The 25,577-nt window shown below is 38.5% G+C and overlaps 1 protein-coding gene across 3 annotated transcripts; it reads left to right on the forward strand.

The window, feature by feature from the left end:
• The first annotated feature begins 8 nt into the window (after nucleotides 1-8).
• On the forward strand, nucleotides 9-25,322 carry HADHB (hydroxyacyl-CoA dehydrogenase trifunctional multienzyme complex subunit beta). Of its 3 annotated transcripts, none has more exons than XM_006099789.2 (16): nucleotides 10-156; nucleotides 7,089-7,163; nucleotides 7,269-7,313; nucleotides 8,640-8,739; nucleotides 10,632-10,676; nucleotides 12,251-12,350; nucleotides 15,553-15,640; nucleotides 15,998-16,185; nucleotides 16,479-16,659; nucleotides 17,274-17,395; nucleotides 19,510-19,589; nucleotides 19,668-19,715; nucleotides 20,636-20,723; nucleotides 21,068-21,142; nucleotides 21,699-21,863; nucleotides 24,769-25,319. In XM_006099789.2, exons 2-16 carry the CDS (start codon nucleotides 7,097-7,099, stop codon nucleotides 24,802-24,804), a joined length of 1,428 nt encoding a protein of 475 aa, XP_006099851.1. In that variant the 5' UTR covers nucleotides 10-156; nucleotides 7,089-7,096; the 3' UTR covers nucleotides 24,805-25,319. The 3 variants fall into 3 exon arrangements, with proteins under 3 accessions (XP_023619209.1, XP_006099851.1, XP_006099852.1); XM_006099790.3 differs by lacking the exon at nucleotides 10-156 and adding an exon at nucleotides 3,143-3,189; XM_023763441.1 differs by lacking the exon at nucleotides 19,668-19,715 and having other exon boundaries at nucleotides 9-156; nucleotides 24,769-25,322.
• The last annotated feature ends 255 nt before the right edge of the window (nucleotides 25,323-25,577 follow it).

A 25,577-nucleotide genomic window follows, 5' to 3' on the forward strand; every position in this document is an offset into this window, starting at 1 on the left:
GGCCAGCGGGCAGCCGCAAGACCAGCGAAGCCCGCGGAACCGCCGGCTGACGTGAGGGGTCCTTTCCAGGCTGGCCCCGCCCTCCGGCCCCTCCGCATTCTGTCATTAGGGTGCGAACCTTGCCAACTGCGGGAGCCTTAGCGGACGCGAACGCAGGTGAGACGGCGGGTGCGCTGGGCTCTTCGCCCGGCCCTTTCCCCCTCGGCGAGACCCGCACTTCTTTCCCACCCGCAGCGCCAGTGCCCGCGGCTGCCCCCCTCCCTGGGGGAGTGGAGCTCGGCCAGCGGAAGGAAGCTCCGGGACGCGGTCTCCTATACCAAAGCAATTAGTGCAGGAACTTAGACCGGTTAATTGATCACCGCGCGTGAACCAACTGTTCGCGGGTGGGGTGTGTGTGTGCGTGTGTGCGTGTGTGTGTGTGTGTGTGCGCGCGCGCGCGCCTAAAGCGCTGGGCTATGTTGCAGTTTTGATTACGGTTTCACCGACGTTGCCGGTAGCCAGAACGGGCCCACGGGTTTACCCCGAATGCTGCTTCCAGGGGTGAGACTCAGTCCTTTGAGCTTCGGGACTCCGAGTGTGGAAGGGGACATTCCTCCACCCTGTTCGGAAAGCCAGTGTTTCAGAGGGTTTTCTAACCCAGAAGGGACCTGGCCGTTTGTCTGGTCATTCATCCCCTTCATTTTATCGGTGAGAAAACAGGCCCGTGAATCACAGCATGAGTAACTTTGCTCACGGCCGCAGGTGGAAGAAACGGGACTAGAGCTTATAGGGCCTACTAACTTCTCGCCAAGAGCTCTGCATTGGACAGTAGCTGTTTTTGTTCTGGAAAGATGGGCTTAAGTCCTCAAAGTAGCTGATTGGTTCTCAAAGCAGGTAACATGGAGGGTCCTCTAGGCCAGTGGTTCTCAACCTTGGCTGCACATTAGAATCACCTGGCAATCTTTTTAAAATCCTGATTTCTGGGCCTCATCCTCCGGAAATTCTGTTTCTTTGTTATGGGGTGGGGCCACAACATTAGTAACAAAGAAACAGAATTTCTGGAGGATGAGGCCCAGAAATCAGGATTTTAAAAAGATTCCCAGGTGATTCTAGTGTGCAGCCAAGGTTGAGAACCACTGCTCTAGGCGCTTTCACGCCACCTCACTTAATCCTTACAATCCCCAAATTGTTATTTGCACGTTCTAGAGCAGAGGTTCTCAACCTGTGGGTCGCGACCCCTTTGGCGCTCGAACGACCCTTTCACAGGGGTGGCCTAAGACCATCCTGCATATCAGATATTTACATGACGATCTATAACAGTAGCAACATTACATTATGAAGTAGCAAGGAAAATAATTTTATGGTTGGGTCACATGAGGAACTGTATTTAAAGGGCCAGAAGGTTGAGAACCACTGTTCTAGAAAAAGCTTGCCAGGCTCAGAGTTTATGTCAGTTTTCTGGTTCTGCGGCAGAGCCAGGATTTGAGACATAAATCTGCGGCTCACAGAGGAAGCCAGAAGGAGCAGGGGAAAGGGGCAAGGAGGTTGAGACTGAAATGAGTGTGGAAAGAAAGAAGAGAGGTTTTCGTTCAAAGCTCAGGTCAAACAGTCCTCCATCACTCGGAGCCCTTTAAGCAGCAACTGGATGGCCAGTGGTCATTTAATTTCCAGAAAGGATTCTTGGTGACCTCCAAAGGCCCTCCAACTCAGAAGGTTTTTGTTGCACCTATTGCTTACATCAGGGGTGGCAGGCTTTTTCTGTAAAGGGCCAGATAGTAAGTAGCTTTGCAAACCCACGGTGATCTCTTGCCATATATATATTTTTGTTTTGTTCTGCATCTCTTTAAAATGTAACATTTATTATTAGCTAGAGGCCCATGGGTTGTAGTTTGGCTCTTGACTTTTTTGTTCCCTGTATTTGCAACAAAATAGTAAGGCAGAAATGTTATGTTTCTCACTATGGTGTACTTAGAGGGAAACTACACTACCTACTGATTTTAGTAGCAAATACATGGATGCCCCTGACTAAGTGCTTTATGTATATTAATTTATTCCTCAACAATCCTCCTAGGTAAGTACTGGAATTACCTACATCTTATAGATCCATTTTACAGATCTTTTGTTTTTTGTTACTCCTCATCTGAGGATATTTTCCCATTGATTTCTAGAAAGAGGGGAAGAGAGGAGGAGAGAGACAGAGAAGAGAAACATGGATTGGTTGCCTCCTGCACGTGCTCCACTGAGCCAAACCGGCTAGGGCTCTGTATCTTAATTCTAAAGCAGAGGAAAGGTTAAGTAACTTGCTTAAAGGTCAGGGCAGTACAGTCTGTCTTTATTATTATTAAATATACTTTTATTGATTTTAGAGAGAGAAAGGGAGAGGGAGAGAGAAACATCCATCTGCTGCCTCCTGCACTCTTGGGGATCAAGCCCCAAACCAGGGCATGTGCCTTGACCGGGAATTGAACTGGTGACCTTTTGGTGCATGGAAGGACGCTCAACCAATTGAGCCCCACAGGCCAGGAACATTGTGTCTTAGTGATATTGTAATCATGAGCTGTTGGAGCCAATTTATCTTGTTTTCATTACTTGCCAGGCCCCTTCTTTCCCTTGTTCCCAGGTCCCTGCAACTTCAAGCATCTTTCCCATAGTTCCACATTCAGTAGAGCCTACTTTATCCTTAGGTCAAAATGTTTATTTCCTAAACCTTAGAGCAAGTGACAGTAAGAGTCAGTCCTCCCATAGAGTAGTTTGCTTAGTCCCTCTTTCTTTTAAAATATCTCCTTATTCATTAATTATTGATGGAATATATATTCTATGTACTTTTTTTCAGAAACTACAGAAAAGTCTAAAGAAAAATACACTTATAATTCCACCACTCAGAGATAACAGTAACATTTTTATATGTATTTTTTGAACATTTTTATGCATTTCTACATTTTTACATATCTATATAAATATTAATATACATAGATTTTAAATAAAAATTATACTGTACATAAAAATAAAATTCTCATTTAAAAATTTTAAGAAGACAGAAGAATATAAAATGAAAGCCTCTCTTTATCTCTTCCATTTATAGACTCAGCTTTTTAAAAAAAAAATTTTTTTTATTTCAGAGACAGGTAGAAACATCAATGATGAGAGAGAATCATTGCTGCCTCTTGCACGCCCTACACTGGGGGATCGAGCCCACAAACTGAAAACTGGGTATGTGCCCTGGCTGCAAACCGAACCGTGGTCTCCTGGTTCATAGGTTGATGCTCAACCACTGAGCCACGCCTGTCTGGCTAGACTCAGCTTTATGGGCTTTCTTTTCTCTCTGTGTCATATCGAGTCTTACTGTACATACTACTTTGCAGCTTGCTTTTTCATTAATATATATTGTGGATATATACATGTATATCAGTACACACATGTATATCATTATGTTTCAATTCTTTCCAAACTGCTGCACAGTATTTCATATTATGTTTATACTATAATTTTCTAAATTTTATTTTTCTGTTACAGTTTACATTCAATATTATTTTGTATTAGTTTCAGTACTATAATTTATTTAACCATTTCCTACTGATGTGCATTTAGATTAGTTTCAGTTTTCCACAAATGTAAACAATGCTACAATGAGTATCTTAAGTATTTCTATAGTTAGAGATCCATGTATGCTACACATACATCTTGAATATTTCTATAAGTTAAAGACCATAAGAGGAATTATTGGGCTCAGAAAATCACAATTCAAATTTTGATAGACAACTAAAAATTGCCTCCCAAAAAGGCCTTAGCAGTTTATACTTCTAGCAACTGAATTTAGAAGTGCCTAAATAGACCCATTCTTACTAGAATTGTATATTAACCATATTTAAAATTTTTGCTAATCTGATAAACTCAAAATGAAGCCTTGTTTTAATTAACTTTTTTATTGTTAGGTTGGACGTTTATTTGACATTTTTATTTCTTATGTGAGTTGCTCATTTTCCTTTTGGTCATATATCAGGAAGGAGTTTTTCACATGTAAATAAGTAAATTCTGTTCAAACTGACTTATTAAAGGGATTTATTGACAGTGGGAGGATGAGTTTCAGATGTGACTCAATCAGCGCTCTAGTTTCTTTTTCTGAGATTCTTGGTTCTGTCTTCTTTTGTGGTCACTTCTGTCTGTAGGATAGCTTTTTTTTTTTCATGTTTTCTAATTGCTATGGCTGGATGCCTCAGAAGGAAAGATTTGTGTTCCAGAATTCCAGGCGGAAGACTTGAATGTCAGGTTAACTATTCCCAAGTCAATACCAGTGATCAAGGCAATACATACAGGGTTGTTTTTAACACATTTCGTACCGCTCAGGAGTTTTCTCGTGTTTCGCGCGCCGTCTGTTAAGGACCGCTCAGGAGTGTTCTCGTTTTTCACGCCCATGGAAAAAGGAGCGAATCTAGATACTTATGTAAATTTTGTTTGGTCCTTCTTCATAGAGGAAAACGTTTTACGCAGTACCATACGTTAAAAAAGTACTAGGAACTTTAATTGTTTAATTGCTTTTGTAAATAAAAATGTTATAATTATTGAAAAACAACACCTAAAGTGCATTATGATGATTTAAATAATGTGCAGTTTGCCCAAAAACGTGCAGTCCCTGGCGTATGTCTTAGAGATTTCTATGCGGTACGCAATGTGTTAACATATTTTTAAAATTTTTATTGATTTCAGAGGGCAAGGGGCAGAGAGAGAGAGAGAACATGCAGGATTGTTTTAGACCTTCACCTGAATCAGTGACCTTGGCGAAGAGAATTAAATTATTCTGATTGGTTTAAACCCTGGAGTTGGGCTGGATTCAATCCCATAAAAACCACATATGGCAACTATATAATGGGGTGAAGGGATGTTGGGGTGAAAAATCAGATTTCATTATAGGGTGTTTCTCCTATAATTTATAAAAGTTCTTTATGAATATTAACCCTTTGTGTGTTTTACATATTACAGGTACTTTCTCTGAATCTGTTGTTCTACTTTTACCTTTTAGTGTCTTTTGCTGTGTAGATATTGTAAATGTGTATCTAATCAGATCTATTGGTTAGTCTTCTCTATGATGGTCTCTGGGTTTTATGCTATATATTGGAAGCCTTTCCCCATCTAAGATTATAAAGAATACTAGAGGCCTGGTGCACAGATTTGTGCACTGGTGGGGTCTCTCAGCCTGGCCTGCGCCCTCTCCCAATCCGGGACCCCTAGGGGGATGTAGTAGTGTGCAAACTGGCAGGCGGCCAGGGAGGAGCCCGAGCCTGGGCTGGGCGTTGCACTGCTCCCACTCATCCCAGCCCCATTGCGCCTACCATGGCCACCGTCAGTAGTGCTGCTATGGAGGCAGGAGAAGCTCACGGCGCTGCAGCTGCACTTGCCATCCGTGAGCCCGATCAGTCAGCTGAGCGGCGCTCCCACTGTGGGAGTGCACTGACCACCAGGCAGCTCCTGCATTGAGCGTCTTCCCCCTGGTGGTCAGTGCATGTCATAGCGACAGGTTGACCGGTCGTTCGGTTGCTTAGGCTTTTATACACACACACACACACACACACACACACAGAGTGGGGCCTTGACTTACGAGTGTCCCGACTAACGAGTTTTTTGAGATACCAGCTGTCTCTTGGCCGATTTTTTGCTTTGAGTTAACAGAGTAATTTGAGTTAACGAGCTCGGTCTCGGAACGAATTAAACTCGGAAGTCAAGGCCTCACTGTATATATATATATTCTCTATTAGCTTTGAGTACTTTTATAGTTTAAAATAGATAGATAGGTATTTAGATTAGTCCATCTGGAATTTATTTGTACTTAAGGTGTGATTTATGAAACTAAGTTTTTTCCCAAATGGTTAGCCATTTCCCCAACAAATCTATTGAATAATTCATCTTCCACTTATTGAAATGTTATCCCTATTATTAACTAAATCCTCATGCACATGAGTATGCTTCCGCACTTGCTACATCCTATTCTGTTGATTAGTTTTATTTATTCCTGTGCCAGAATTGCACTGCTGAATTACTGGTGTTTTATCGAAAGTTTTGATATCTATTAGTGCAAAGTCCCCCTTTTTCTTTATCGACATTTTCTTGACTATTTTTTATGAATTTTATTTCATGATGAACTTTAAGGAAATTTGTATATCAGACTCATGTGGCATCATATGTAGCTCCTGGAAACAATGGTGCCAATTTGTGTCTCCCCGGCCAGAGTCCCTTGAATAGCCATCCCTAGGCTGATGAGCCTACAGCTTGGATTCCTTCATCTCTTTTCAATCCACATATTTGGAAAAATATATTTTTTTTCTTTTTTGAAGCCATAGGGTGTCCTCTTTTTAGTCTAACCAGGGGAAGTTAAACAAGGCCTCTATGTTATCTATTTGGGGTAATTATGGGGTACAAGTTAGCCTATAATTTAGCAGTTTAGAACAATAAAAATGTATTATCTCATACAGTTTCTGGTGGCAAGTTAACTGCATTGTTCTAACTTAGAGTTTCTCATGAGGTTGTAGTCAGCATGTTGGCCAAGGCTGTTGTCATCTGAAAGCTGCCTGTGCTAGAGGATCCACTTCCAGGCGCACTCACATGGCTGTTGGCAGGAGGCAGCAGTTCCTCACCACGTGGGCCTCTTCATGGGCTAGTGCAGGGGAGACATGCCAGCTGGCTTCCCCCGAGCCAGTGATCTCAGAGAGTGACCAGGCTGAAGCTGCAGGATTTCCTACAGCCTAATCTCAGAAGTGACATGCCACCCCTTCTGACATATTCTTTTGTTTACACAGACCGATTGTGGTTCTATGTGGGAGGTGACTGTACAAAGGTTGAATTATAAAACATGGAGATTGTTTTATGGGGCATGCTTTCTTAGAGGCTGGCTCCCACAGCCTTCGTAGGCAAAACTTGCCAGTTCTTTTCTTTTTTTAGGTTAAAACATGTTTCAAAATTGAGAAGTATACGATGGCAAGTCTTTCTTACACCTGATCCCCATTTACTCAGTTTCCTTCCTTCCAGCCATCCTTTATTTTAACATTTTATTTCTACTTCTAGGGATATTTTATACAGATACAAATAACCCAGGATATATTTTTGTCCTTTTTTTTCAGATTTCAAAATGACTTCCATCTTGACTTACACTTTTAAAAACCTTCCCAGTACATCAGCATGGGCCCTCAGATTTTGTAAGTTTAATTTGTGCTTTTTTAACATTAGCTTTGGATTTATAAGCATCTTACACAGACATAGAATTGTATTGCTTTTTGTAAACACTGTATTTTGTCTTCCAGCTCTAAGACCGTTGAGCTGCTCCTCCCAGCTACGAGCTGCCCCAGGTATAGTAATTTATAAAATAAAAATTTCTGATTTAAATATTAGATTCGAGATTTGTGAATTCTTAATGAAAACCAAAATTAATTTCCTATATTTCCCTCTTTTATGAGCAACATGGCTATCACCATTGCCTTTCAATTCAAATAATATAAGGCCAATCAGTAATGCTATTACATGGTGTAGGGTTGGGCTCAAGGATGTTGACAGGAGGCTGCTTTTTGGGGTTCAGAGCCTAATGGAGTCATGGAGATTCCATGAACCTTGCTGGTTGGTTTATTCACCTACTGGCTGTCGGTCCTAGAGATGATTAGCTAACACTCTTGAGACTGTTGTAGAGCTAAAAGCTAACATTTTAAATCTGCAATTAGTGACAGGCTTCTCTATTTGTGGATGTCTTCTTGTCCCATATACAAGAGGAACCATTCCTGGAATAGGGGTAACTGGGAAACTAGTTAATAAAAGAAGATTGGTCAATATAAAATGAAGAAGTAAGAAAATTTGTTGATTATACATGGTTATTTCAATATAACAACAAAAGAATGAGATAGCTTTAGATCAACACAAAAAGATTGTCAAGCTATATTAGGTCAGAAAAACGTATATAATACACAAGTGTGTACATGTATATGAATTAAAAGCACAAAAGTTTGAAAAAATATACACCAAGTTAATAGTATTTACCTCTGGGAAGGAAATAACTTGGTGGAGGAGGGCATAAAGAGGTTTTACTATCCATATTTTAGTATGGTTTATTTTTTTTTTACCACAAGCATATATTCATGTTTTATTTTTTTAATTAAAAATTTAGAGGAAGGTTACTGTTTTGATGATAGAAAATAATTAGACAATTTGAGTCAAACAGAATCAGGAAGCATTTAGGTTTTTGCAGAGTGGCAATAGTCATCAACCAAATGGCCTTTGTTTCTACATAGAAAAGCAAGAATATTAAGATGTATAAAGAGAAACATCATCACTTATTTTGACTTCTAATATTAAGGACAGGCTATGTGTCACATTGGTTGCTGTCAGTTGTAATAGATTGTCAAACAATTGATACAAATAAACAACTTTATTAATGGCATAAATACCCTCATCATTAGGTATAATCTCTATTTACCTTAATTATTTGGATTTATATTATAAAAATTATATTATTTACCTTAAATATATTATAAATGTTAGTTTCTTAGCCTTTACACACACACACACACACACACACACACACACACACACACAAGTGGTTTGGTGAATGGCATTGAATGATGTACTTAAAAAGTCATCTGACTTCATGTTTGTTAAGTAATAGTTCTTTGAACTTTGTTTTAAAGCTGCTCAGACTAATACGAAGAAAACCTTGGCAAAACCCAATGTGAGAAATATCGTGGTGGTGGATGGTGTTCGCATTCCATTTTTGCTGTCAGGCACTTCGTAAGTATGAAATGATTGTGTGTCACCCCCATCTTTACTGACACATAAAAACTGTATCAATTTAGGTTGTGATTTTTAAAAAGGTATACAATGAGTTAATTTAATATACATTGTGAAATGATTACCACAATCAAATTAACACATCCATCACTCCACATAGTTTATGTATTCCTTCAAAGTGGTCTTTGCCCGGCCGGTGTGGCTCTGTGGTTGAGTGTGGACCTATGAACCTGGAGGTCATGGTTCAATTCCCAGTCAGGGCACATGCCCGGGTTGCAGGCTCGATCCCCAGTGTGGGGCATGCAGGAGGCAGCTGAACAGTGATTCTCTCATCAATGTTTCTCTCTCTCTCCCTTCCTCTCTGAAGTCAATAAGAAAAATATGTATTTTAAAAACTGATCTTTGTAAATGTAACCCAGTAGGTGATATTGTTGTTAGTGGACTACTTAATATAGGGATAACATTTTCAGAAATTAATACAGAATAAGTCAAGCCACTGGTGAAAAAATATGGCCAATTTGTTTTTCATCCTTTCTCATGAACAAGCCTAGTGCAGTGGTAGGCAAACTGCAGCACGCGAGCCACATGCAGCTCTTTGGCCCCTTGAGTGTGGCTCTTCCACAAAATACCACATGCGGGCGCGCACGTACAGTGCGATTGAAACTTCGTGGCCCATTCGCAGAAGTCAGTATTTTGTGGAAGAGCCACACTTAAGGGGCCAAAGAGCCGCATGTGGCTCGCGAGCCGCAGTTTGCCGACCACTGGCCTAGTGTATTGTTAGACTGAACTAGCCCTATGAAAACCTAGTGCAGGTCCAGATAGCTTCTTCCAGCAGAGATATCCTTTCCTGTCTGGAGATTAGTACATTGTTTCTGTGCCCCTTCAGAAATTTGGTACTGAGGGTGTGGGGCCGTGGGCATTCTGAAGGGCCTTTAATCCACTGCTTTGGCCTCTTGGAAATTATCAGAATTGGAGTTGATGGGCTGGTCCAAACCTCAGCGTAGCACAACCCCAAGAATATAGAACCAGAATGGTACTAGACCAGCCCGAAAACTGGCTAAGGCCACTTTAGCCAAGTGATCGAGTTAACATCACCATTAGTAAGTCATATTGATAGTATGTACACCCTGATGTGAAGCAATGAAAAGAGCACATTACCTCTGTGATATTCTTTCCCCAAATCCATAACCCTAATCTTCAAGTGTCAAGGTCATGAAAGGTAAGGAAAGATTGAGAAACTGTCATAGATCGGAGGAGACTAAGGAGGCATGAAAACAAAATGCACGGATTAGATTCTGGAACAGAACAGTAAAAAGGTGCTAGTGAGATCCAGATAAAGTTAGTAAGCTTTGTGACTGTATCGTGCCAATGTTAATTTTTTAGTTTTGACAAGTACTTCATGGTTATATATTTAGGATATTAGCATTAGAGGAAGAGGAGTAAAGGGTATACAGGACCTCTGTTCTATCTTTCCATTTCTTTTGTAAATCTCAAATTACTTCAAAACAAAAAGGTTCTTAAAATGTCCTAATATATCCTTCATGTCCTTTTAGGCATCAATAAATAAATACTATATTTTTAAAAAGGAGAACTCAAAAGATGGCATTTAAAGAATATTTAACAATATGTTATGCTGAACAATAAGATATTGGGTAAAATTTTGTTAGATTCTTAGCTCAGTCTAAGTTAAGGCTTGCCAAATATTTAAGGATGACAAGTAGTAAAAAATCACACTATTTCTTCCTTTGAAATGATGGACTGCCTAAGATAATAAAGTTAAATGCATCTGCAGTGGCATATGTTAGAGGATTTCTTTAGATATTTCAAATAAAATGAAAAATATTAGTAAAAGTCTAGGCTTTGGGTTTAAATTATTTATTTTCTTTCCCCAGATATAAAGACCTGATGCCACATGATTTGGCTAGAGCAGCACTTTCGTAAGTAAATGCAGTTTCATTAAAGCACCTTTCTCCAGTTTTCACACTTGAAATAGCATGTTTAAGAGAATTTCCATATCTAGGATATATTGACTTTTATGTGGTCATAATAGAAAACACTTATTAGCTTTTACAAGATTCATTTATTCTTGATTTTAGCCATATGTGCTGCACAAATTCAAGCAGCTGATGGATGTAAGGCATTATCTCATTCATTTTCCATTGATGCTTTCTTTGCCTTTGTGTCTTCAGCCAGCCACCCTTCATTTGACCTTTCTGCCCATCTGTTCTGATTCTTTTCTTCCTGCCAGATTTTAAGATGAATGAAAGCGCCCAGTCGGTGTGGCTCAACGGTTGAGCATCGACCTATGTACCAGGAATTCAGGGTTCAGTTCCCGGTCAGGGCACATGCCCGGGTTGCAGGCTTGATCCTCAGTGTAGGGCGTGCAAGAGGCAGCTGATCAATGGTTCCCTGTCATTGATGTTTCTATCTCTCTCTCCCTCTTCCTTCCTCTCTGAAATCAATAAAAGTATATTAAAAAAAATAAAAGAATGAATGAAAGCAACAGTTGCTTCTCTTTTTCTATTTATTCTCCTTGATATCATAATAATCATTTCCATTCCCATTACTCTACAGTAATTATACTTCGGAAGCTTCTCTTAGTACTAATGACTTTGTGATCATGAAATGCACCAATCTTCTCTGAGGCATCACTCTCTTTATATTCTATAGCATTTGACCCTACCACTTGAATATTCTTAATATTATGTCTTTATGATTTCCCTTCCATCTCCTGACAGATTCTTCTCTATTTTTTTAAAAAAATCTAGAATTCTTCCTCTCTCTTTTTAAAAGTGTTTTGCAAATTTCAGTTCTTAGAGCTTTGCATGTCTCTGCGTGCATGTTTTTTCTTAAATATCTCATCTATTTAATCTTTATTGTTTTATGTAGAGAACTCACAAGTCTCTAAATTTGACCTTTCTTTGCTACCTCAGGCTCAACATATCAAAAATAAAAATGGTCTTTTCCTCAAATGATCAAATGATCTTTTCCAGCTTATTTTCCTATTTCTATTATGGTCCCAGGCTGGAATTTGTAAGTTTTTCCTCAACTTTTTATTTTAAAAAATGTCAAATGCACAATAAAATTGAAAGAACTGTATTATTATATATTATTTAAATCATGCATTTATGTTGATATTTCAAATTTAAATTTAACATATCTGGATTTTACTTTTTTATTTTATATTTGTCTCTTTTGACTGAAAACTTGGTTCCCAACATTACTATGTTTACTTATCTGTTTTATTTTATTCCATATTATTTTTTATTCTCTTTGCATAAATTCTCATTGCCAGCTGAGCATCACATGTTGACTTTTTAAATCGCTTTTTCGTTCATTTCTTCTTTGATAAGGTGCCAGCCACAGGCTTGTCAAATTAAGGGAAAGATACAGTTTCTGCTCTTTTAAATTCAAGGTTAATCTTTAGAAAGAAGTGCAGTGTTTTAAATGATCTATCACACTACCTTGATGTGTTAACTATTTCTTTGCTTTGGACTGTTTCTGCTCTCAGGGGTTTGTTGCATCGGACCAATGTCCCAAAGGAAGTTGTTGATTACATCATCTTTGGCACAGTTATACAGGAAGTGAAAACAAGCAATGTGGCTAGAGAGGTGAGTAAAACAAACTTTATGTTGTTTAAAGAAATTGATATGAGAGTCAATTTGAACTTCAACTAATAAAATTTACTCTTTAAAAGCTATTAAAGTCCATTAAGTAAAGTTATATTTGACTTATAATGTGATTTTATAACTTGAACAATGAATGTTATTTAATATTTAAAAGAATTATTGTATAAATCAAATGATGTACACTGTACTCTACATATTTATACTATACAAAAAGTCATTTGAGCTGGTTTGGGAATATATATTATGGCAGAGTGTGGCTGATATGAGTTTTAGTAATGTTAGAGCATGGCTTCTAATTAACTTAAAATTTTAACATTTTGCAAATAACTTATCTGATAACATGGTTTTTGTTAGAGGTAGCCTTGCTTATTCATTTTTTTCCATTGACTAGATGATACGTGGGAGTGTTTACAAAAAAAACACACACAACTATTTCACAGGAGTTTGCTTTTACCCTAGTTGGCATGACTCCATGTAGTGTTTATTGGGTAACCAAGATAATGGAATTTGTGTGACATGTCTTAACAGGTCTGCTGAGCTCCCTAATTTGAAAGTGATTATTTGGGTAACATTGGCTCCAAAGCACATTTCAGTGTGCTAATTGTTTTCTTTATTTCTAGGCTCTGCCTGCTATGTTACTGTGTTCAGTATAGTTGTAAGGCCAATTACTCCATCACTGTCAGCCCAGAGAAGGGGAAATGGGCAGGATTGCAGTATTTGTTCTGCCTCACCTTTTCACCTGTCAGTAAAGCTGTAACTGTGGAGGGCCTGGCGTTACTGCAGCCCACAAAAATCACCTGTTTGTTGTCAGGAAAGAAGTAAGAACAGGAAGAGGTTAAGAGGTTGTTGTTTTTCCCAGCCTTCACAATTTTAAATGTATTGAATATGATAATTTCATTAGTACATCAAGCTATTCATAATATATTTCAACTTTTATATTCTGAAAAAAAAAGGGGACTCCTATAAGAGCACTTAAGAAATAAATATTAAAACTGTTCCCATTTTCTGTATATTTCTATTCTGTCCTAACTCTAAAGCCATAATGTTTTTCCCTGAAATTTTTTCTGGAAATTTTATCTCCATATGCAGATCTCAGCTATGGGTTAACATGAGGTAGATTCCCTTTCGCTGCCCTGTACTGACATCAGTTGCATTGCACTGCGGGTAACGTTTGCAGTGGATGCAGGGAAAGATTGAGATAGTAACCTAACAGCTAACATAACTTCAAGCTAGAGAATTTCTTTAGGACCTGTTGTCTGTATTAACAGAATTAACATGAAATCCAGGAGCCTGACTTGACTGAAGCGTATTTCCCTGCTCTCCAACTTAACCAGGAGGCACCTTTCCCCTTTCTCCTTCGTGTACCATTCCAGAGCCTACGCTTGCTGTCCGAGCTATTTCAACTTTAAATAGAAGAAGCATGTGGACAAGGTTCACCAGCAACCACTTCTATTTAAAGCTCCTTCTGTCCGGAGAGGCAGCCGGGGCCAAGGGTATTGCACATGCTAGGAAGGACCTCGTGAGCATTGGCTGTTATGACCTGAGTGCCCTTTACACTTGCCCCACTAGTGACTAGGGCAGTGATGGCGAACCTTTTGAGCTCGGCGTGTCAGCATTTTGAAAAACCCTAACTTAACTCTGGTGCCGTGTCACATACAGAAATTTTTTGATATTTGCAACCATAGTAAAACAAAGACTTAATATTTTTGATATTTATTATATATATTTAAATGCCATTTAACAAAGAAAAATCAACCAAAAAAATGAGTTCGCGTGTCACCTCTGACACGCGTGTCATAGGTTCGCCATCACTGGACTAGGGTGTTCTCCCCTGCCCCCTAAAGAGTCGCCTCTCTTCATTTTGGATTGGTTTACATGGAGAGGTTGATGTGCAGTTGGCAGGGAGTAGTTTTTAGCAAAATAGGTTGGGCACTTAGTATCAGGCCTATCTGGAAAGATCAGAATAAGATCATGTTGCATGTGTACTACTGTAGCATATTTATATTTCGATAGATTATGGTAAATACTGTACAGATTGTGTAAATATAAAGGAAGGTAATATTGAACCTCTGATCTAGACTTTGGGAACATGTTTATTTTACCAAATTATAGGAGAACTTGGATTCTGATGATCATTAAATAGTTTCAGAAAAAGACCACTAAAAATGAGTTTCCTGAATGGAAACCCAGAATTTCATAGTAAATAGTGGTAAGAAGAGCAGGGGGAGTTGAGAGTGTTATTTTTATAATGAAACTTTAATTATAAAAGTAAAGTATTTTATTGTTGCACTATGCATTAATTCTTTACATAAACAGTGGAATCTGGCATTGATTGGTTTATTGGCAGCCTAATAGCCCCAATAAATAGTATGATAAAATAATAGATGTGTCCATTTCGTGTTTAACTTTGCTGTGCCATCATAACAGAGGCCATTTTTTCAAACTTCACAGAGGGTCTCAGTTTTTCTCAAGGTCCCTCAAATTGCTTTTCAAGCACCTATTCTGTCATCATCCTGACCAGTTTTCTCTTTTCCAGTTATTAACTGGTCTGCCCTTATTTGTCAGAGGCTCACTGTGGCTGAGGCAGTTTTTCAAAGTTCCTTTAATCGACTTGAACTCCTGCATATTTGGCAAGTTTTTCCATTTGACTTTGCATTGAATCTACAGAGTGCCGTCTGAAGTATCAGTGAGAGGGACTGGCTGACAATGAGTGGAGACAAGTGTAAAATGGGCAGGGATATAGTGAGAACTGTTTATGAGTGGTCAGTTCTTTAGAACTTATTTTCGTGTTTGAGGAGCCCACCCAATATATATAAATAAATAAATATATATATATTATATGTTTTTAACAGATTTACTTTGTTTATTTGAAAATTTAAATACATTGAAATCAAATTATGTATTGATATCTTTAAGGGTTCTGAGCAAAGCATTGTTAAGAAATTGGGTGAGATGTAGGTTTGTACATCATACTAGAAATTCACTACCAAGAATTTTGCAGAGCGATTGTCAATTAATAGCTAGATGAAAAATGAATAAAACATTTCTGTGATGGGCTTCATTTTATTTTAAACATTACTGTGTAGAATATTAAACTCAAACCCTTTCCTGATTCACCACACAGAGAAGTAACACTCAAAATGTCACTTACCTGTAACATGGTTTCATTCACTGTTTTCTGAAGGCTGCCCTTGGAGCTGGCTTCTCTGACAAGACTCCTGCTCACACTGTCACCATGGCTTGCATCTCTGCCAATCAAGCCATGACCACAGGTACGTTTTTCTGAAAGAAGAAGGTCCATGGTAATTCTGGTTTGTCTTTTATTTGATGATTGGGCACATGCCTGGGTTGCAGGCTTGATTTCCCGGTGGGGGGTTTGTGGGAGGCAGTCGATCAATGTTTCTCTCTGATATTTCTATCTCTCTCTCCCTCTCCCTTCCTCTCTAAAATCAATACAAATATTTTTTTTAAAAAATCATCTTAATCCCTCTGAAAAGATAAAAACCTCAATTACAGACGTTTTACAATGCTGTTGACTGTCACACAACTTTTAAATCAGGAAGCTTAAATTATCAGTGGCCTGTTAATTTCTGCAAATATGTTCATGTACATTGACCTGTGCCCTGTAGGTGTCGGTTTGATTGCTTCTGGCCAGTCTGATGTGATTGTGGCAGGTGGTGTAGAGTTAATGTCCGACGTCCCTATTCGTCATTCAAGGAAAATGAGGAAAATGATGCTTGATCTCAACAAAGCCAAGACTCTGGGTCAACGACTATCTTTAATCTCTAAATTCAGATTGAATTTCCTAACACCTGAGGTAAGACTTGCGTTTCCAAAGCATCCCACTGCAGAGATTTAGAATTAGGTATGACGGCGTGGGTTCAGTTATGCTCTAGTAGTTACAGGGCATGGCTAATTGTTTGGTTAAGGTAGGGAAAAAAGACAGTGGTTGGAAAATTTGAATTTGTAAGCCCTCTGTAGAGATCTCTGAAACCATAGAGCTTCTTTTGTCTTGGTCTTGACTGAAATGTTTTAATTTTCCCAAATAAGCATCCGTGTGGTATAACACCTGTGAACAGTGTACCTGATTCTGTGTGTCTCCTTCCCCAGCTCCCTGCGGTGGCCGAGTTCTCCACCAGTGAGACCATGGGCCACTCTGCAGACCGACTGGCTGCTTCCTTTGCTGTTTCTCGGCTGGAACAGGATGAGTATGCACTGCGCTCGCATAGGCTGGCCAAGAAGGCACAGGATGAAGGGCTCCTTTCTGATGTTGTACCCTTCAAAGTACCAGGTAAAACAGTTCGCTCTACTTTGTGAAGGGGACTGCTTCATGATACTTGTCTGGGTGGTGTGAACGGCTCCTAAAACTCCATGTGAAGGGGACTGCTTCATTATACTTGTTAGGCTGGTCTGAATTGCTTTAAAACTCCAAAAACCCAAGTGACTTTTCAGTATTTTGGGTCTGTTTCCAGAATACTCACCCTTTTATGCATAAGCAGGGACTCAAGCTTTAATTTATGTTTAAGAGTAGGTAAACGTTTTAAAGAGAAGTTTTTATAAGAGTTTCCTTCGACATCTTCCTGATATATTTTAGTTCTTATGTACCTACCTATTTTTGAAATTCTTTGTTCATATGATTTCTGTACACAATAGCCAAATGTGAATGAATATCTTTAGAAAATAGAGTGTCTCTTTTTGTTAAATTATTTAGATTTTTTCCCCAAATATCTGAAGAATTTAGTTTAAAATTTGATATCTTGATAACTATACTAGTAAAGGCTTTCTTTTTAGTGAATTGGTATGGTTTGCATTTCATTTGTTCTTGTAATTTTTTAAAGCATATTCCTCTAGAGAAGATATTAATGCTTATAGTTTCTTAGAGTTAAAAAGTTTATATTTTTATAGGAAAAGAAACAGTTACCAAAGATAATGGCATTCGTCCTTCCTCCCTGGAGCAGATGGCCAAACTAAAACCTGCGTTTGTCAAGCCCTATGGCACAGTGACAGCTGCAAACTCCTCTTTCCTGGTAAGTGAGTGCTCTATGTGTTTTATGTGTTTGGCAGTAACTTTTATATTTGTGTATCTCTCTCTCTCTCTCTCTCTCTCTCTCTCTCTCTCTCTCTCTCTCTCTTTTTTGGAGTGAGAGAGAAATCATCTCCAAACAATCGATTCGTTATTCCACCCATTTATGCATTCATCAGTTGAGTCCTATATGTGTCCTGACCAGGGATCGAACTTGGCACGTTGGGATGATGCTCCAATCAAGAGTTACCCAGCCAGGGCTTATATTTGTGTACTCTCAATAGAATAATACAGGCCTATCTGCTTGTACTAGTAAAAGATATTCATTAAAAAGATTGTGTTAAAATGGAATCAGAATTTTTTAGGCCTTAGAAGTCATCTGATTCAGCCACCATTCTGATACAAAAAGCTGTTCTCTTCAAACACTTAACTAATCAGAAAGTGTTGAATGCCTATGCTAGGCACTGGAGATAAAAGAACAGGTGATTGTAAAAATTAAGTTACAAAATTTTTATAAAAACGTGTCTTACATACTGTAATATTGGCTGGGCTGCAAAAATATGTGGCCCACAGGCCGTGAGTTTGACATGCTTGGTCTAGGAAAAGTGCCTAGGGTAGTTCCAACAGGATGGTGCACCACCCCGTTAAGCCTGAGTGGTGAAGGGCTGGTGAGGTGGTCATTTCCAAAACCAAATTGGATATGACAGGGCCATGTGGCATGGGCTACACTCTTGCCAGATCTGATTCCCCTTGATTACTTCTGGAGTGTGCCGGTCTCTTTATTGAAAATCAGAAACACGAATCATCAGAGATAATACACCATAGATATATGGGTTTCTGGAAATGTGTTAATGTAATACATTTATTGTAATTTTGCCCAGTGGTGCATTGAACATATTGTTAATGTAATGTCCAAAAACTATATATGTATAGTAAACTATATTTCCAGACTCTATGGCTACCCTATTGATGGTAGTCTCTTCAGAGTAAACTATATATGTATAGTAAACTATATTTCCAGACTCTATGGCTACCCTATTGATGGTAGTCTCTTCAGAGTTATAACAATACTAGAGACCCAGTGCACGCATTCATGCACTGGTGTGGTCCCTCGGCCTGGCCTGCGCCCTCTCATAATCTGGGACCCCTCGGGCGATGTCAGAGAGCCTGTTTCCACCTGATCCCTGCAGGCCAAGCTGAGGGACCCCACTGGTGCATGAATGTGTGCACTGGGCCTCTAGTATGCATATAAGATCGTTGGTTAATCTCTTCCCACCCTTCCCACTTCCCCCTTCCCTCTGAGATTCATCAGTCTGTTCCATGTTTCCATGCCGGTGCGTTGAGCATCTGCCCCCTGGTGGTCAGTTCACGTGATAGCTACTGGTCAAACAATCGCTTAGGCTTTTATATATATAGATATAGATGGTAGAATGTGCTAGAAATTGTTTTTATTTTGCAAACTCTACAGAGTAGTTTCTTTTCTCTGGAATTTTGGTGTTTTTGTCTTTTAGCTCTTTTAAAGTCATGGTAAAGGGCTTTTTTCAGTGGTTCCTCTTTGTTCCCTAACTTCTCAATTAGTTGGGAAAAAGCATATGGGGTGTGTTCATAGAGAGAAGACCGTAGTTCTGATGTTCCTAGCCTGCCTGTTTCTGTTCTCCTGTTGGTTTGCTTATTTTGGAAACTATTAGAAGAATATCACCTAGAAGCTATAGGCAGGAAGCAGCTGAGAAACAGTCGAGAAAATGTAAAAATAAATAAGTAAATCAGATTGTTTTAATGCATAAAATTTATCATATTCTGTGCCCAAAGCAAAAACTTTTGGTTTAAGTTTATTATGAATACATTTTTCTAAATATGTGTATATTTATACCTATTTTCTTTGCCTATTTTGGTAATTATAGTACTTTTTGAACATCTTTCAAAAATGGGTCAAACACTCTGTAATGTGGATGTTTGAATTGTGATTTAATGATGAATAAAATGAAAAGGTTTTGTTATGTAGAATCACCATATAACTATAATTAGTTGGTAGATTTAGAAAAGGACATAGAAGAAGCTATAGAAAGACCTCCAGACAGGCTGAAGAATTTAACATTATTGTTCTGATTAACATTTTAGACCGATGGTGCATCTGCAATGCTGATTATGGCAGAAGACAAAGCTCTGGCCATGGGTTATAAGCCAAAGGCGTACTTGAGGTAAAGGAAATGTTTAAATAAATTACCTCTAGTTTCTTCATTTTATTACTGGGGCTAACCTCTCTGTTTTTTACCTAGGGATTTTGTGTATGTATCTCAAGATCCAAAAGATCAACTGTTACTTGGGTAGGTGGCAGTGTATAAATCTTTGGACTATAATCAAAAGTATTTGATTACCCATATTTATTACACAGATTTTAAAGTATGTGAAGCGCTGAGTTCATAATTGGTTTGTGTGTTGGATATTTTTTTTTTATTGTCTAAAGTTTTACATATGTCTCCTTTTTCCCCAATTGATCCCCCTCTTCCCCCAGCCATTCCCACCCCGGGCAAGCCCCCACCCAGTGTCTGTGTCCATTGGTTATGTTAATATGCATGCATACAAGTCCTCTGGTTACTCTCTAACCACTCCCCCCCTCCCCCCCACTGTGTGTTAGATTTTAAAAAACAATAATAATCCTCTATATTGGTATATCATTTTATACTTGATCTTAACAAAAAGCCAAGAAGCAATGTTGGTATATCACTTTATAGTTTTGAATTCTTTTCTACTTGTTCCTATAATTTCTTCTTATAGTTATATATATAGCTATATATACCTGTATAAGTATTTTTTCATATTGCTACTTACTGTGCTGCACAATCTTCAAAAGAGCCTTTCATGAAAAGCCTCCTCGTTTTAGAAAACCCCCTTCCTCACAAGACTCTACCCAATTGGCCTCCATTATGTCCTTCAAACTAGCCATGCCCTTTCCATGCTTTGCCTTTTGAACTCTGTTCTAGCTCTTCACATTATTAGTTCATCTTTCTCTTTCATTGTCTGTTTATTAGCCATTTCCCTGACTGGAATATAAACTGCATAGGGGTGGAGGCCAAATCTACTCAGTGCACTATTATATCCCCAGCACTTAATTACTGTTTGTACAGTAGAATCCATGGACCAGGGAGACATTCTCAGACCTATGTAAAACTCAGTTTGGGGACTGTGAAGGAGCCCTTAGGTTAAAAGTTAAAGTTTTAACATACTGCTTATTTTTTCTTTTCAGACCAACATATGCTACTCCAAAAGTTCTAGAAAAGGCAGGATTAACACTGAAGGATATTGATGCTTTTGAATTTCATGAAGCTTTCTCAGTAAGTCGTTTAAAGAACCGTAATAATATAATGGTCACTGTGGGAGAGAGCAGGCGTGGTTTATAATATGAATAAAACGGAAGTGGAGCTTTATCTCTACAGTACCAACTTACATGCTGGCAGGGGTGCCTGGGAGAGAATCCAGGGCCACATGGACAGTGTGGAAAGACCTACCTTTTGAGGCTATCCCTTATAGGCCTTTCAAAAGTACCAGATTTTTTCTTTAGAAAATTTTCAGTGAAAACTGATTTAAAAATTTGCTCAGTTTTAAATAACTCATGCGTAAAAGAAAGCCTCGAGAGACATTAATAACAAGGTTCTTATTGAATTCTTTTCCCTTCTAGGGTCAGATTTTGGCTAATTTTAAAGCCATGGATTCTGATTGGTTTGCACAAAACTACATGGGTAGAAAAACCAAGGTAAGTTTCTGATTAAAAATATGCTTGAAGGGGACATGTGTAATACTTTCAACAATAAAGATTTAAAAAATAAAAATATGCTTGAAAAAAAAATAAAAATATGCTTGAATTTTCAAAGCACTTTAATATTTGGAGCTTAGTTACCTGACAGTAAAAGTATGAGGTGGATAGCTTCTCCGATGAAGAATTTAGTGCTTCATTAATGTTTCTTAGCTGTAAAATATTCCTGGAAATTCTTTAGAAAAAATAAAAAGCAAAATGTTACGTTGTTTTTTTATTCTTCCCATTCTGATGTTAGATGAAAAAAGAAATACATAAATTTGGGGGTACTGAGATGAAATCTATGAAGACATTCCATCACAAAAAATAGAAAGAAATGTACCCTTAGCTTTCAGAATTGACCTAGAATTTTTCATTTGCAGTAAAATAATTTGTGATGCATCTTGTTAGTTATTTCCCTCTGGTTCTGTTGCTTCATATTACTAAGGGCCTAGCCTAATGCTTATCTTAAGTAAACTCATTTTTATTATATCTGTGTCTGTTTTTATATGACCAGGTTGGAGCGCCTCCCTTGGAGAAGTTTAATAACTGGGGTGGATCACTGTCCCTGGGACACCCATTTGGAGCCACTGGCTGTCGGTTGGTCATGGCAGCTGCCAACAGATTACGGAAGGAAGGAGGCCAGTTTGGTTTGGTGGCTGCGTGTGCCGCTGGAGGACAGGTATATCACAGCAGCCTGACAGGAGCTTCTAGAAAGTCCTTTTCTTGAAAACCAAACAAGCTCATCTAAGACTGTCTGATTGAGTTTATTTAGAAACACTCTTAGAACAGTATTTCTGATGATAGGCCACCAGAAAAAAAGCAAGCTGTTTTTGCAGGGAAGGGATACAGCTTTAATTCTGACAGTACTTTGGAAAGAAGATGCTATTTAAATCGAAGCTATTTTTTCCCTAAAGTAATGTCTACATTTTTTGTGTATAAAAGTAGTATATGCTCATTATGACAATTATGGAAAATATAAAATATATATAGAAAAAATTAGATCACTTATCATTCCCTCACCAGACATTCATTATTCACACTTTGATATGTTTTCTTCTTCTTCTTCTTCTTTTTAATATATTTTATTGATATTTTACAGAGAGGAAGGGAGAGAGGTAGAGAGTTAGAAACATCAATGAGAGAGAAACATCGATCAGCTGCCTCCCGCACATCTCCCACTGGGGATGTGCCCGCAACCCAGGTACATGCCCTTGACCGGAATCGAACCTAGGACCCTTCAGTCCGCAGGCCGACGCTCTATCCACTGAGCCAAACTGGTTTCGGCATGTTTTCTTCTTTAATAATAAAATTTTATTTATTTATCTAGTCACTTCTCTATATGAGATTTAGCTATAAAATTTCTCCAAAGGTAAACTCTTGAGAACTGAATAATACCTTAATTGGAGAATTAATTTACTTCTGGATAACTTAATGCTATTTAGCTGGGGGAAATGATATTATTCTACAGATTTTTTCTACCTGTTTTACTTGTAGTACAGAGGCAACGTCCTATCTGCTATAGCATTTCACTCTGGGAATAATATCCAAAAGGAAAGCTGCCTATAATCTTTTTTTTAAAACATGATCGAAACAGATTTGCTTTTCCTTCAGATTATAGAAACTTCCTGTTGCTGATCAAGATGAAGAAATAAGATATGTTAAAGTATAAACTTTTTACATGTATAAGCCTTTATTTATGGCTTTTCCTCCGAGACTTTGAAGAATCGAGGGTCCGTTATTTATAGATTGGAACATTTTAGACTTCATGATCAAAAGCGTTTTGTAATCTGTAACTTTTTTACCAAAAGCCATAGTCAGTTAGGACCAGAGCCCTCCCTCTTATCTTTCTGTGCCAGGCTTAACTGAGGAAGAGCTAGTGCACAGCACTGTGTGGAGTGCATAGTTCAAGTAGGTTCATGTCCTTTGGTTTTCAGTATCTGTCCCCTAACTTTTTATCTCACACATAGAGTATGAGTAACACAATACTAGATGCTTTTGTGGATGAACAAACCCTCTAGAAGTTTACAGTATAATAAGGAGAAAGATGATGCATCTTAGAAACTAAATTCTGCATTGTTTCATCCAGAGCAAATGAGTGAGATAAGCATGATTCGATCAGAGGAGGAATCCGTCCTTGTGAATCTAGAGCAGGGTTTCAGCTTCAGCAGTATGTAGAAACATTTTGGGCCAGATAATTCTTTGTTGTGGGAAGTATGCTATGTGTTGTAGGATGTTTAGCATGGTCTCTACCCACTAGATAGCAGTAGCAACATCCCCTGCCCCATGTACACACAGTTGGGACAACCAAAAACATCTCCAGACATTGCTAAATGTCCTCTGGGGAGGGAAGGAGCAAAACGCCTCCAGTCGAGAACCACTGATGTAGAGCAATCTGAAAGATTGGGGACGTGAAACCAATGCATTTTAAATAAAGCTGGAGAAGGAAATTTCTGCCTTATCATGAGCCCCTCAAGGGTAACGCCAACTAGTCAAATCTTTCCATCCCCGTTCCTTTTTGTTTCCTTGTCCCGTATCAAGGTACTTGGTTTGGTTTGAATTATGGTGTGTAATAAATTGAGGACAGGCACCATGTAGCAACGCCTTGTACACACAGTGTGCAGCGTAGAAACAATAGTTTCTTAATAAATATTGATGGGGATTGAACCAAGTAGCCCAGCAGTAGTTAGGCTATTAAGTGGTTTGATCCCAGTCCAAAAATAGACTGGCTGTGATTATCAGATAGGATTTAGACTCATGAAATTATAAGTTTCTATGCATGCTTTCAACTAGGGAGGTAACTAGTGCACAGCACCATGCATAGCACTTCTTACCTTGTGGGCCCTTCACCTGAGTAGGACAGGGACGAAGAGTCTGGCTTTGGATCCATCTAGAACTGGTTGCAAATCCTGGCCCTATTATTTTATAGTGTTGTAGGTTTATTTATTTTTTTAAAAATATATTTGTATTGATTTCAGAGAGGAAGGGAGAGGGAGAGAGAGAAACATCAATAATCCACTGGGGATTGAGCCCGCAACCTGGACATATGCCCTGACCGGGAACCAAACCCTGACCTCCTGGTTCATAGGTTGACACTCAACCACTGAGCCATGCCGGCCAGACAGTGTTGTAGATTTAGATGAGCAACTTAGTTGGCATTCATTGGATTATGTTTATTTTTATACAGCTAAAAACCCCTGTGGCTTCTCATTTTAATAGCAGTCACTTATGGACCCCTGTGGCTTCTCATTTTAATAGCAGTCACTTATGGAGCATCTACTAGGAATCAGACTCTACTCTGATGTGTACATGTATATATGTATGTATGTATACAATTGTATGTGTGTGTGTGTGTATTATATGCTATCTAATTTAATGCTCACAAAAACACTAGGAAGTAGGCAGCATGATCCATTCTATAGATGAACTTGAGGTTCAGAATGGCTATCCCAAGATCGCCCGGCATTTAAATGGCAGAGCCAACCTCAAACTCCAAAGCCTGTACTTTTCCCATCGTTCTCTGCTGCCTCTGTACTGGCTGGATTTATTGTTCATTTCTTTAACTGAACTTTATTCTTCCTTCACAGGGCCATGCTATGATAGTGGAAGCTTATCCAAAATAATAGATCAAGAAGCAGCGACCTGGAGTTTTTGTGTGACACTCAACATGAGGCAATGCCATTTCAATGCATTACAGAATGACACCTAGAGTTCCTTGCTCCTCTTAAGAAAACAAAATCTGTGGCCTTCTGTTAAGTGCTTTGCAATTAAGCCTTGCCAGTGCTCTGAGCTTTCCAGTAATATGGCTTATACTCCTTCAGGGATTTCTTAATCACCAGACTCTCACACGGGATATATTTAAGCATTTGTTTTTGGGTCGTGTTTTCATTAAAGACTGAACAAGTGGTAATTTGGAAAAGAGGTTAGTTGAGATTTGGAATCATTTTTGTAACATTTGCAAATTATACTCATTCCTATTCCTAAGGCTAAGTGTTTTCTATAAAATACCAATGTGCCTATATTGACTTAATTATGGAAAGATAATTCAGAATATAAACATGACTGAAAACTTACAGTAAATGTTCAGGTACTTTAAATACTATGTTGGTTAACCTTAATAAAGTGGAGAGGTATTGGAGAACTGTTTGCCTTATTTTTTATTGAGAAAAAAGTTGGTTTTCTTGGCTTAGGGACAGATTTTTGCCTTTGATTCCTCATTTGTAACTTCTAACTATTTTAGTCAACCATGAGGCTGTTAGGAACATAAAGAGGATTCTACTTTAGAATAATACCCCCAAACCCCACCCCACTGCTGAATTGAAGTAAATTTATTTCACTATTAGGAGATACATCTGTTTGCCAGGATTTAAGTAAAGTGAAAAGAAATTTTAAATTT

Source organism: Myotis lucifugus, unplaced genomic scaffold (genome assembly GCF_000147115.1).
Source record: "Myotis lucifugus unplaced genomic scaffold, Myoluc2.0 scaffold_285, whole genome shotgun sequence".
NCBI classification, from domain to species: Eukaryota; Metazoa; Chordata; class Mammalia; order Chiroptera; family Vespertilionidae; genus Myotis; species Myotis lucifugus.

Coding starts and splice junctions, on each gene's coding strand:
- HADHB (XM_006099789.2), top strand. CDS start 7,097: ATGACTTCCATCTTGACTTACACTTTTAAAAACCTTCCCAGTACATCA. Junction 8,740..10,631: donor TTTTTGCTGTCAGGCACTTC/GTAAGTATGAAA, acceptor TTCTTTCCCCAG/ATATAAAGACCTGATGCCAC. Junction 15,641..15,997: donor CAATCAAGCCATGACCACAG/GTACGTTTTTCT, acceptor TGTGCCCTGTAG/GTGTCGGTTTGATTGCTTCT.